Raw genomic sequence first — 13,892 nt, 5'->3', positions numbered from 1 at the left:
TGCAGATGCTCCGAGGGTTCCCTCTGTGTCAGTGAGACCCTCTGGTGAGATAGTGGAGGGAAGTTCAGTGAATCTGACCTGTAGCAGTGATGCTAACCCAGCAGCTTCATATACCTGGTACAAAGAGAACCAAACACTGTTTCAAGGAACAGAAGGTATTCATCATTTCACCTCCATCAGCTCTGAGGACAGAGGGATCTACCACTGCAGCTCTGAGAATCAATATGGACAGATCATGTCATCGCCTCTATCAGTAGATGTCCAGTGTAAGTGCAACACAAGATCAAATCTGCTGTCCTGGTGGCCCAGCAGTAAGGGGCATATGACATGTAGCAACAGTGTACCTGGATCACATCTTAATGTTTTATGCACAGAATAGTTATTGACAATCTCCAAACAAGTAAAGTGAATTTATTGTTCAAATCAAATAATCAAATCAAGTTTATTCATATAGCACATTAAAAACAACCTGAGTTGACCAAAGTGCTGACTGTGTTAACTGATGTCTTTAGTTGTTGACAGACAGAAAATCGTATCTCTAGAAAAGGCTAAGGACAAAATACATGCCCTCCATCCAAAATGAAACATGTGACATAGCCAAGACATTTAATACATACATTATTATCTGATGTTACTGACATGGATCTCTCTAAATCTCCTCCAGATGTTCCAAAGCTTCCCTCTGTGTCAGTGAGTCCCTCTGGTGAGATAGTGGAGGGCAGTTCAGTGACTCTGACCTGTAGCAGTGATGCTAACCCAGCAGCTAATTATACCTGGTACAAGAGGAATGGAAATCAATACCTTCAACCTCCCAGTAAAGAACCACAGCTTGTCTTCAGGTCCATCCAGTCCTCTGACTCTGGAGAGTATAACTGTACAGCTGAGAACAAACTGGGGATTATGACATCTAACTACACCTCTATTAATGTGAAATGTGAGTAAAATACAGCTGATTTAAAAAGCATCTTGTAACTAATGACAACTGTTTAAAGCTTTATTACTCAGTCAGATGTTTTGCTGATCATGCACTTTCTTCAGCTCTGTCTGTTTCACATTCACAGTCTGCTGCTGTAGTTCACTGAGCAGCTACAGTAGATGATGAAAAGGCAGTTTTATTTACAATTGGCTCCCAGATCTGTACGGATGTTCAGGGGATTCAAACCATCAGTAATCCAGAAAACCATCTAAAGTTTCAGATGCTCCCACACATAAATATCCATCCAACATCCAATGTGGGCAAAGACTTCTGTCCTGTTATCAACCCTGTCTGACATGATCTTCATATAGTACTTAGTTTTTCCAAACACATTTTCAAGTAAACAAAATTGCTGTCTGGATTTCATTGTGATGCAACATTTTAAGGATTGTAGGAGCTTTTTGTTCCACACACAGTTACATTTACTGAACCAACATCATCAGTTGGTACCATAAATTCACTGGAGAACACCAATGTAGAGGAAGCTTTGACTGCAGAAAAGGAAACATATTGTGATGTTATTTTTCGGATTAGCAACTTTGACCTGGAACATATCAGTAACTATATCGACCTAACTCTGCTGATCAATAGTCAATCAGGACCATCACTTCAGTGTTTACAACACACTTCAACCTTATTTGTCTGACATTATTTCATTCTGTTGTCCTTAAAAATGTAAAAGGGAACATTAGTGTCCTTTCAGAGTTGATGGTTTATAGCTCAAATAACCCAATACACACACACACACACACACACACACACACACACTCAATTTAATATATTATGATATATTTCAGAATAGTTTTAAGCTGTAAAACCATGGAATAATTTTGTTAATGCTTTCTTCAGCTCTGCCTGCTGCCAGTAACACCACCTGAAACATGTCATATTCTTCACAACATGTAGCACTAAAGAAAGCTATCTTCATCTTTTTATTTTTTGCAGATGCTCCGAGGGTTCCCTCTGTGTCAGTGAGACCCTCTGGTGAGATAGTGGAGGGAAGTTCAGTGAATCTGACCTGTAGCAGTGATGCTAACCCAGCAGCTAATTATACCTGGTACAAGGAGAACCAAACACTGTTTCAAGGACCAGAAGGTATTCATCATTTCACCTCCATCAGCTCTGAGGACAGAGGGATCTACCACTGCAGCTCTGAGAATCAATATGGACAGATCATGTCATCGCCTCTATTAGTAGATGTCCAGTGTAAGTGCAACACAAGAACAAATCTGCTGTCCTGGTGGCCCAGCAGTAAGGGGCATATGACATGTAGCAACAGTGTACCTGGATCACATCTTAATGTTTTATGCACAGAATTATTGACAATCTCCAAACAAGTAATGTGGATTTATTGTTCAAATCAAATAATCAAATCAAGTTTATTCATATAGCACATTAAAAACAACCTGAGTTGACCAAAGTGCTGACTGTGTTAACTGATGTCTTTAGTTGTTGACAGACAGAAAATGGTATCTCTAGAAAAGGCTAAGGACAAAATACATGCCCTCCATCCAAAATGAAACATGTGACATAGCCAAGACATTTAATACATACATTATTATCTGATGTTACTGACATGGATCTCTCTAAATCTCCTCCAGATGCTCCAAAGCTTCCCTCTGTGTCAGTGAGTCCCTCTGGTGAGATAGTGGAGGGCAGTTCAGTGACTCTGACCTGTAGCAGTGATGCTAACCCAGCAGCTAATTATACCTGGTACAAGAGGAATGGAAATCAATACCTTCAACCTCCCAGTAAAGAACCACAGCTTGTCTTCAGGTCCATCCAGTCCTCTGACTCTGGAGAGTATAACTGTACAGCTGAGAACAAACTGGGGATTATGACATCTAACTACACCTCTATTAATGTGAAATGTGAGTAAAATGCAGCTGATTTAAAAAGCATCTTGTAACTAATGACAACTGTTTAAAGCTTTATTACTCAGTCAGATGTTTTGCTGATCATGCACTTTCTTCAGCTCTGTCTGTTTCACATTCACAGTCTGCTGCTGTAGTTCACTGAGCAGCTACAGTAGATGATGAAAAGGCAGTTTTATTTACAATTGGCTCCCAGATCTGTACAGATGTTCAGGGGATTCAAACCATCAGCAATCCCGAAAACCATCAGTAAAGTTTCAGATGCTCCCACACATAAATATCCATCCAACATCCAATGTGGCCAAAGACTTCTGTCCTGTTATCAACCCTGTCTGACATGATCTTCATATAGTACTTAGTTTTTCCAAACACATTTTCAAGTAAACAAAATTGCTGTCTGGATTTCATTGCGTTGCAACATTTTAAGGATTGTAGGAGCTTTTTGTTCCACACACAGTTACATTTACTGAACCAACATCATCAGTTGGTACCATAAATTCACAGAAGAACACCAATGTAGAGGAAGCTTTCACAGCAGAGAAGGAAACATATTTTGTTTTTGTTTTTTTGTTACTTTTCTGATAAGCAACTTTGACCTGGAATATATCAGTAACTATATCAACCTAACTCTGCTGATCAATGGTCAATCAGGACCATCAATCCAGTGTTTACAACACACATACATACATACATACATACATATATCTTCATCCGCTTATCCGGGGTCGGGTCGCGGGTGTAGCAAGTTCAGCAGGGGACCCCAAACTTCCCTTTCCCTGGCCACATCGGCCAACTCTGACTGGGGGATCCCGAGGCGTTCCCAGGCCAGTGTTGAGATATAATCCCTCCACCCGGTCCTCGGTCTGCCCCGTGGCCTCCTCCCAGCTGGACGTGCCAGGAACACCTCCCTCGGGAGGCGCCCTGGAGGCATCCTCATCAGATGCCCGAAACATCTAAGCTGGCTCTTTTCGACGCAAAGGAGAAGCGGCTCTACTCCGCGTCCCTCGTGGGTGTCCGAACTTCTCACCCAATCCCTAAGGGAGACGCCGGCCACCCTCCTGAGGAAACCCATTTCGGACGCTTGTACCCGGGATCTCGTTCTTTCGGTCACAACCCATCTCTCATGACCATAGGTGAGGGTAGGAACAAAGATCGACCGGTAGATCGAGAGTTTCGCCTTTCGGCTCAACTCTCTTTTCGTGACAACAGTGCGATAAGGGGACTACAATACCGCCCCTGCTGCCCCGATTCTCCGGCCAATCTCCTGCTCCATTCTACCCTCACTCGTGAACAAAACCCAGAGGTACTTGAACTCCTTCATTTGGGGTAAGGACTCACTCCCTACCCGGAGTAGACAATCCACCGGTTTCCTCCTGAGAACCATGGCCTCCGATTTAGAGGTGCTGATCCTCATCCCAGCCGCTTGACACTCAGCTGCAAACCGATCCACTGAGTGCTGAAGTCCACAGGCCGATGATGCCATCAGGACCACATCATCAGCAAAAAGCAGCGATGCAATCCTCAGCCCACCAAACTGCAACCCCTCCCCCCCACGACTACGCCTCAATATCCTGTCCATGAAAGTCACAAACAGGATTGGTGACAAAGCGCAGCCCTGGCAGAGGCCAGCACCCACTGAAAACGAGTCCGACTTACGACCAAGAATCCGGACACAACTCTCGCTTTGGAAATACATGGCTTGGATGGCCCTGAGAAGTGGCCCCCTCACCCCATACTCCCGCAGCACTTCCCACAGGATATCCAGGGGAACCCGGTCATATGCCTTCTCCAAATCCACAAAGCACATGTAGACCGGATGGGCATACTCCCAGACCCCTTCCAGGACACCTGGAAGAGTAAAGAGTTGGTCTGTTGTTCCACGACCAGGACGGAACCCGCACTGTTCTTCTTCAATCAGAGGTCCCAGAAGGCCTCCTTCTTCAGTCGGACATCTTCCCTGACCACCGGTGTCCATCACCATGTTCCAGGAGTAAGGATCCAGAGTCTCGACTGTGCGTAGAAGTAAGCCCCACCAGATCTAATTGATAGCGGTCCACCTCCCGCACCAGTTCCGGCTCCTTCCCCCCCAGCGAAGTGACATTCCACGTCCCCAAAGCCAACTTTTGCTGCCCGGGTCTGGTCTGTCTAGGCCCTCTGCCTTTACTGCCACTCATTTGGCATTGCACCTGACCCCAATGGTTTCTCCCGTGAGTGGTGGGCCCGCGGGAAGAAGATGAGGCCACGTCACTCCTTCGGGCTGTGCCCGGCCAGGCTTCATGGCAAGCCCGACCCCCAGGTGCTCTCTTTCGGGCCTCCTTTCCAGGCCTGGCTCCAGACAGGGGCCCCAGGCTTCCTCCGGGCCGGGTCTCTTTGCATCTTCTATGTTTTTCCATAGGGGTCTATGAACAACACACTTCAACCTTATTTGTCTGACATTATTTAATTCTGTTGTCCTTAAAAATGTAAAGGGAACATTAGTGTCCTTTTAGAGTTGAGAGCTCAAACAACCCAATCACACACACACACACACACACACACACTGACACTAACACGTCAACAGATGCGCTCTGCTTTAAGAATGAACAGATAAATTAAGTAAAGAAAATATTTTTCAACGATGTAAAAAATTAATATATGATAATGAATAAAAAACATTTTTAAACTGTAAAACCAAGGAATAATTTTTGTTAATACTTTCTTCAGCTCTGTCTGCTGCCAGTAACACCACCTGAAACATTTCATATTCTTCACAACATTTAGCACTAAAGAAAACTGTCTTCATCTTAATATCTTTTGCAGATGCTCCGAGGGTTCCCTCTGTGTCAGTGAGACCCTCTGGTGAGATAGTGGAGGGCAGTTCAGTGAATCTGACCTGTAGCAGTGATGCTAACCCAGCAGCTACTTATACCTGGTACAAGGAGAACCAAACACTGTTTCAAGGACCAGAAGGTATTTTTCATATCACCTCCATCAGCTCTGAGGACAGAGGGATCTACCACTGCAAGTCTGAGAATCAATATGGACAGATCATGTCATCGCCTCCATTAGTAGACGTCCAGTGTAAGTGCAACACAAGATCAAATCTGCTGTCCTGGTGGCTCAAAGGACACATAACATGTAGTCACAGTGTACCTGGTTTATGTGTTAGTGGTTTTGGAACAGAATAGTTATCGACAATCTTCAAGGAAGAATAAATAAATATACACGTGTTTGTTTACATAGTATGTACCCTCTATCCAAAATGACACATGTTAACATGCAGCCTAATACATAACATCATCATCTGATGTGAATGATCTGGATCTCTTGAAATCTCCTCCAGATGCTCCGAGGGTTCCCTCTGTGTCAGTGAGTCCCTCTGGTGAGATAGTGGAGGGCAGTTCAGTGACTCTGACCTGTAGCAGTGATGCTAACCCAGCAGCTAGTTATACCTGGTGCAAGAGGAATGGAAATCGATACCTTCAACCTACCAGTAAAGAACCACAGTTTGTCTTCAGGTCCATCCAGTCCTCTGACTCTGGAGAGTATAACTGTACGGCTGAGAATAAACTTGGGAGTAGAACATCTAACTACATCTCTATTAATGTGAAATGTGAGTAAAATGCAGCTGATTTAAAAAGCATCTTGTAACTAATGACAACTGTTTAAAGCTTTATTACTCAGTCAGATGTTTTGCTGATCATGCACTTTCTTCAGCTCTGTCTGTTTCACATTCACAGTCTGCTGCTGTAGTTCACTGAGCAGCTACAGTAGTTCAGTCAGGACCACTTTCGTCAAAATATCTTATATTCCAAGCAGAATTACATTTGGCGGTATGGCTCTGTTCTGGGACCTCCTTGTCCTTCCGCGTGCCTACGTGGAAAACCTTAAGGGAGGTGTGCTCTCCCTGCCCTTCCATGTGCATACATGGAAAAGTTTAAGACAAGGAGAGTGGCAGCAGAGACCCCCAGGGTACAGAACAGAGCAGCATCAATGGCAATCAGAAAATGACATTGATTAATTAGAAACAACATAAAAAGGAGGAGCTGGGGTGGAGGTGGGTGCAAAAGGCTTGTAGAGGAGCAGCAGAGATAGGCAGGCAGGCTAAAGCAGCTTAAATAAGGCGCCATGCATGATGTTTGCCAATTGGATGCTTGAGGAAATCAGGTGAGCTGTCAGCTGACTGTGTATAGTATCCAATGGGAAGCTTAAAGGAATCAGCTGATGTATGTTTATGACTAGCTGTGATCGTATGATATAGCTGTAACTGAAAGCTAAGCCTGACTTCGTGCCCTGCCTGAACTAACGCTATGCTCAATTTCAGTCAGGACCACTTTCGTCAAAATATCTTATATTCCAAGCAGAATTACATTTGGCGGTATGGCTCTGTTCTGGGACCTCCTTGTCCTTCCGCGTGCCTACATAGAAAACCTTAAGGCAGGGAGAGCACACCTCCCTGCCCTTCCATGTGCATACATGGAAAAGTTTAAGACAAGGAGAGCGGCAGCAGAGACCCCCAAAGAACCATACCAGGCAACCTCCCTTCCATGAGCTACATGGAAGTGCCAGTAAGAGGAGCCAGCAGCGCAAAGTTTGTAAGAAATGAATAACAGTAATAAAGCCAATAATTTGTGCAGATACTAGTTTAAGTAACTTGGCTGAGGATTAATAAAGAGATCCCTAAAAAGTTATGCTAGAAGAATATTTAAATTAAGCCAGCAAAACATATTTCCCAAACAGACTGTTATATTTGGTGGTGTGGCTCTGTATGGGACCTCCTTGTCCTTCCACATGCCTACGTGGAAAACCTTAAGGCAGGGAGAGCACATCTCCCTGCCCTTCCATGTGCATTCACAGAAAAGTTTAAGACAAGGAGAGCGGCAGCAGAGACCCCCAAAGAACCACACCAGGCAACCTCCCTTCCATGAGCTACATGGAAGTGCCAGTAAGAGGAGCCAGCAGGACTATAAACCATTACGTCTAAGCAGACACTAGTTGAAGTACATGGCTAAGTATACTAGAGATATCCCCAGAAATTGCTATACATTAATGAATTTAAGCCGGAATTACAGGGCACTCATTGCCTTTTTGAGCATCAAGAATTGCTTGGCCTTAGGCAGCAGGTATCGTTCGTAGCAGATAATGAACATTTACCCATAGCCTTAGCGTCGAGACAGGAGCTACAGATGCTGCATTTGTTGCTGCTCCTATGTGAATTGAATGGAGGAGTTATTTAATGTAGATTAGCTAAGCCAGATCGCATATACTGAGCAGTAGATAGCCTGTAGGATTGCATGGTTGTGTTTGTCTAACACGGTTTGAGAAAATGGGGGGCAAGTCAGGCTGGATGGCGCTGCCTCCGGGCACAGCTGGCGAAATTCTGCAATTCAAACCGGTACAAAATCAGCAATTGTTATCCAAGCATGGAATAGGAGATGCTCTAATAATGAATTTACCCAACATAGATAACCAAGTGAGGCGCCTTACAAATCTATTAATGAATGGAACTGAAGAACGCCCTTGTAAATGATGTTGGCAGTTGCCTCATTGTCGCAAAAACATGATTGTTTCCTTGACCAGTCTTTTCCCCACAGAAATATGAAACAACAATTGGTACATTCATTAAAAAGGTAGAAGAGGCATTAGCTGGCGAGATGACAGTATTTTAGCCATATGTCTGTGAACCACTGATTATTAAAAAATACCCCCCAAAAACCTACGGAAGGGCGGTTATCATACAGTATATCATGACCCTAAATGCCCCACATGTGTGCTCCCTGTCTTCTAAGCTTAGCAAAGCTGTTCATTAGTGATCTAGTAGATCATAGCAGTCACACTATTAGACCTTGCTGTTGACATAAAGCTCCCAGGGTGAACTGGCACACAGTGTTCGATTCATTTATATGTACTCAATATGCTGCGTCTTTTTCTAATTAATGGCAAATGATGATCTTAGCTGCTCATTGTAAAATAAGGAGATGCCATACCATTTATCACACAGAAGAGATCAGGACTGGGGCTCGGATCTGCAGCCCTCATCCAAGCTCACCATATCATGGAGTGCTCTATAAATCGGAGAGGTCCAGAAGCCTGGATATAAGGGAACTTCCCTTATATCACACATGCCAATTAAGATGTCTAAGCAAGGAGAGCAGTTCTTTTGGCAATTACTACTGCCTGCTGCTTTCATTACCTCTCTGATGTGATGCATCAGTACACTATCTAGAGCGAAGCCTAGAACTCTAGCCTTACAGGGCCTGATGTTTCTCCTTGGATAGCAGAAGACCTAATGTTAAAAAGGTATAGTTAAGAGCAAAAATGCATGGTCTGATTTTGAATTGGTAGTCAACTAACAGAAAATCGTCTACGAGATGGAGCACGAAAGCAGTTGCAGTTATTAAAAGAATCCAGCAGAGAGCCTCTGACAAGTGTCAAATATGTGGGGCTGCTGTAACAACCAAAGGTGAGCCTAACTGAGAAGTACATTTCTCTTCATTTAAACCAAACAGATGCCAATGTGAAGGTGTAATGCAGGACTTAAATGCATCTGTGACATCTGCCTTGGCTAGCCATGCGCCTCTACATGCTTCTTTAATAGCATAAAATAAGGAAAAAGTGCCAGAGGATTTAAACTATTTATGCCTTAGTTTCGCCTTTGCAGAGCAGATAAATTAATAATTATGTTTATTTATTTTCCCTGAATATTTCCTGGTAGCTATACCTTAATGCTTGTTGAGAAGGCGATTTATGAATGGACCAATATAAACCTTTTGTTATCCTTTCTTCAGTAAAGCATCGACTATGTCAGCTCTTCAAAGCAGATTGTAGGTTTTGGCAACCAAGTCAGCCCAGCTAAGAACCATGAACCAGCCCTATAACAGATAATTCACTAAACAGCGTTTAGATGCTCTCCTTGCGCCTTCCCCAGCTCAGGGACGTTTACTGGGCTTGAAGGTTTATTTCTCATGCCCCCTTTTTGAGAGGCAGCACGTTCTTCCCTGTGGTGATTGGGACTGCACTTCCCAGCATTCTCGGCGGGAATGTGACGCCATCAAAACAAGCTGCTGTGACGTCATCGTCAAGCGCTGCACCTGTGGGACCACGCGCTCTACCTGCAGACAGCGAAGAGGGAAACAGGCCAACTGCGGACGAAGACTGGCCGGCCTGACGTGCCGAACCGAACCCTGGACCCTTGAACCCATGACGGCAAGCGACAACCGGATGTTGGACAGAGCTGACAAGCAAGACAGGTGGAGCCGGCCGCTGCGCCTGGGACCCGCGCTCCCCTGGAAGGCAGCGCAGCGCTGGACCCGGAGCCGGAGCCGAGACCGCAGCGGAGCCGCAGCGGAGCCGCAGGAGTAATCCTCCCCCCTTCTGCAGACCCCCCAGAACCAGAGCAGCCGGACAGACTGTTGTTCAAAAGCGACACTCTCCCCCAACGCCGAGATTGCTGCTGAGACTTCACGATGCAATCGACCCGCCATGATACTCACCGCAGACAGGACAAGTAGAAACAAACGACAAACCACAAGTAACGCACACAACATCCTGGCAAAAGGCTTGTAGAGGAGCAGCAGAGATAGGCAGGCAGGCTAAAGCAGCTTAAATAAGGCGCCATGCATGATGTTTGCCAATTGGATGCTTGAGGAAATCAGGTGAGCTGTCAGCTGACTGTGTATAGTATCCAATGGGAAGCTTAGAGGAATCAGCTGATGTATGTTTATGACTAGCTGTGATCGTATGATATAGCTGTAACTGAAAGCTAAGCCTGACTTCGTGCCCTGCCTGAACTAACGCTATGCTCAATATGATGAAAAGGCAGTTTTATTTACAATTGGCTCCCAGATCTGTACGGATGTTCAGGGGATTCAAACCATCAGTAATCCAGAAAACCATCAGTTTCAGATGCTCCCACACATAAATATCCATCCAACATCCAATGTGGCCAAAGACTTCTGTCCTGTTATCAACCCTGTCTGACATGATCTTCATATAGTACTTAGTTTTTCCAAACACATTTTCAAGTAAACAAAATTGCTGTCTGGATTTCATTGTGATGCAACATTTTAAGGATTGTAGGAGCTTTTTGTTCCACACACAGTTACATTTACTGAACCAACATCATCAGTTGGTACCATAAATTCACTGGAGAACACCAATGTAGAGGAAGCTTTCACTGCAGAAAAGGAAACATATTTTCATGTTATTTTTCTGATTAGTAACTTTGACCTGGAACATATCAGTAACTATATCAACCTAACTCTGCTGATCAATAGTCAATCAGGACCATCACTTCAGTGTTTACAACAAACTTCAACCTTATTTGTCTGACATTATTTCATTCTGTCGTGTGTTAATGTAATGGGAACATTAGTCTCCTTTTAGAGTTGAATGTTTATAGCTCAAATCACCCAATACACACACACACACACACACACACACACACACACACACACACACACACACACACCTACACATGTCAACAGCTGCAGTCTGCTTTGAGAATGAACAGATTAATAAGGTAACAAATGTATTCTTCAAAGACATGAAAATTATGATGATGAATTTAAAAATGTTTAAGCTGTAAAATCAATGAATAATCCTGTCAATGCTTTCTTCAGCTCTGCCTGCTGCCAGTAACACCACCTGAAACATTTCATATTCTTCACAACATGTAGCACCAAAGAAAGCTATCTTCATCTTTTTATGTCCTCCAGATGCTCCGAGGGTTCCCTCTGTGTCAGTGAGTCCCTCTGGTGAGATAGTGGAGGGCAGTTCAGTGACTCTGACCTGTAGCAGTGATGCTAACCCAGCAGCTAATTATACCTGGTACAAGAGGAATGGAAATCGATACCTTCAACCTCCCAGTAAAGAACCACAGTTTGTCTTCAGGTCCATCCAGTCCTCTGACTCTGGAGAGTATAACTGTACAGCTGAGAACAAACTGGGGATTATGACATCGAACTACACCTCTATTGATGTGAAATGTGAGTAAAACGCAGTTGATTTAAAAAGCATCTTGTAACTAATGACAACTGTTTAAAGCTTTATTACTCAGTCAGATGTTTTGCTGATCATGCACTTTCTTCAGCTCTGTCTGTTTCACATTCACAGTCTGCTGCTGTAGTTCACTGAGCAGCTACAGTAGATGATGAAAAGGCAGTTTTATTTACAATTGACTCCCAGATCTGTACGGATGTTCAAGGGATTCAAACCATCAGCAATCCCGAAAACCATCAGTTTCAGATGCTCCCACACATAAATATCCATCCAACATCCAATGTGGGCAAAGACTTCTGTCCTGTTATCAACCATGTCTGACATGATCTTCATATAGTACTTCGTTTTTCCAAACACATTTTCAAGTAAATAAAATTGCTGTCTGGATTTCATTGCGTTGCAACATTTTAAAGATTGTAGGAGCTTTTTGTTCCACACACAGTTACATTAACTGAAGCAACATCATCACTTGATACCATAAATTCACTGGAGAACACTATTTTTCTGATTAGCAACTTTGACCTGGAACATATCAGTAACTATATCAACCTAACTCTGCTGATCAATAGTCAATCAGGACCATCACTCCAGTGGTTACAGCACATACATACATACATACATACATACGTACATACATCTTCATCCGCTTTGGGACCCCAAACTTCCCTTTCCCTGGCCACATTGGCCAACTCTGACTGGGGGATCCCGAGGTGTTCCCAGGCCAGTGTTGAGATATAATCCCTCCAGCTGGTCCTCGGTCTGCCCCGTGGCCTCCTCCCAGCTGGACGTGCCAGGAACACCTCCCTCAGGAGGCGCCCTGGAGGCATCCTCATCAGATGCCCAAACCAACTAAGCTGGCTACTTTCGATGCAAAGGAGAAGCGGCTCTACTCCGAGTCCCTCGCGGGTGTCTGAACTTCTCACCCTATCCCTAAGGGAGACGCCGGCCACCCTCCTGAGGAAACCCATTTCGGCTGCTTGTACCCGGGATCTCGTTCTTTCGGTCACGAACCATCTCTCATGACCATAGGTGAGGGTAGGAACAAAGATCGACCGGTAGATCGAGTGCTTCGCCTTTCGGCTCAACTCTCTTTTCGTGACAACAGTGCGATAAAGGGACCGCAATACCGCCCCTGCTACCCCGATTCTCCGGCCAATCTCCTGCTCCATTTTACCCTCACTCGTGAATAAAACCCAGAGGTACTTGAACTCCTTCACTTGGGGTAAGGACTCACTCCCTACCCGGAGTAGACAATCCACCGGTTTCCTGCTGAGAACCATGGCCTCCGATTTAGAGGTGCTGATCCTCATCCCAGCCGCTTGACACTCAGCGGCAAACCGATCCAGTGAGTGCTGAAGGTCACAGGCCGATGATGCCATCAGGACCCCATCATCTGCAAAAACCAGCGATGCAATCCTCAGCCCACCAAACTGCAACCCCTCCCCCCCACGACTACGCCTTGATATCCGGTCCATGAAAGTCACAAACAGGATTGGTGACAAAGCGCAGCCCTGGCAGAGGCCAACACCCACTGGAAAGGAGTGGGACTTACGACCATGAATCCGGACACAACTCTCGCTTTGGAAATACAGGGCTTGGATGGCCCTGAGAAGTGGCCCCCTCACCCCATACTCCCGCAGCACTTCCCACAGGATATCCTGGGAACCCGGTCATATGCCTTCTCCAAATCCACAAAGCACATGTAGACCGGATGGGCATACTCCCAGGCCCCTTCCAGGACACCTGAAAGAGTAAAGAGTTGGTCTGTTGTTCCACGACCAGGACGGAACCCGCACTGTTCTTCTTCAATCAGAGGTTCGACAATCGTCTGGACCCTCCTTTCCAGCACCTTAGAGAAAACTTTCCCAGGGAGGCTGAGTAGTGTGATGACTCTGTAATTTGCACACACCCTCTGGTCCCCCTTTTTAAATAGGGGAACCACCACCCCAGTCCACCACTCCTTCGGCGTTTCTCTGACTTCCACGCAATGTTGAAAAGGCAGGTCAACCAAGACAGCCCCTCAACACCCAGAGCCTTCAGCATTTCTGGACAAATCTCATCAA

General features: G+C 45.0%; 1 protein-coding gene and 1 long non-coding RNA gene across 2 annotated transcripts in view; one reads left to right on the top strand and one right to left on the bottom strand.

Moving 5' to 3' along the window:
* LOC127354506 (sialoadhesin-like) overlaps positions 1-13,892 on the top strand; it is a 140,136-nt gene that overhangs the window by 63,527 nt on the left and 62,717 nt on the right. The window contains exons 20-25 of the mRNA XM_051384443.1: positions 809-934; positions 1,922-2,182; positions 2,578-2,847; positions 5,650-5,910; positions 6,173-6,442; positions 11,547-11,816. Coding sequence (XP_051240403.1) covers positions 809-934; positions 1,922-2,182; positions 2,578-2,847; positions 5,650-5,910; positions 6,173-6,442; positions 11,547-11,816 — 1,458 coding nt within the window. The remainder of the gene's footprint in view (positions 1-808; positions 935-1,921; positions 2,183-2,577; positions 2,848-5,649; positions 5,911-6,172; positions 6,443-11,546; positions 11,817-13,892) is intronic.
* LOC127354512 (uncharacterized) overlaps positions 1-13,892 on the bottom strand; it is a 32,656-nt gene that overhangs the window by 16,480 nt on the left and 2,284 nt on the right. The gene's annotated exons all lie outside the window — the stretch shown is intronic.

This window comes from Dicentrarchus labrax, unplaced genomic scaffold (genome assembly GCF_905237075.1).
Source record: "Dicentrarchus labrax unplaced genomic scaffold, dlabrax2021, whole genome shotgun sequence".
NCBI lineage: Eukaryota > Metazoa > Chordata > Actinopteri > Moronidae > Dicentrarchus > Dicentrarchus labrax.
The sequence above is the reverse complement of the archived record's forward strand: the minus strand, read 5'-3'. Positions and strand labels throughout refer to the sequence as shown.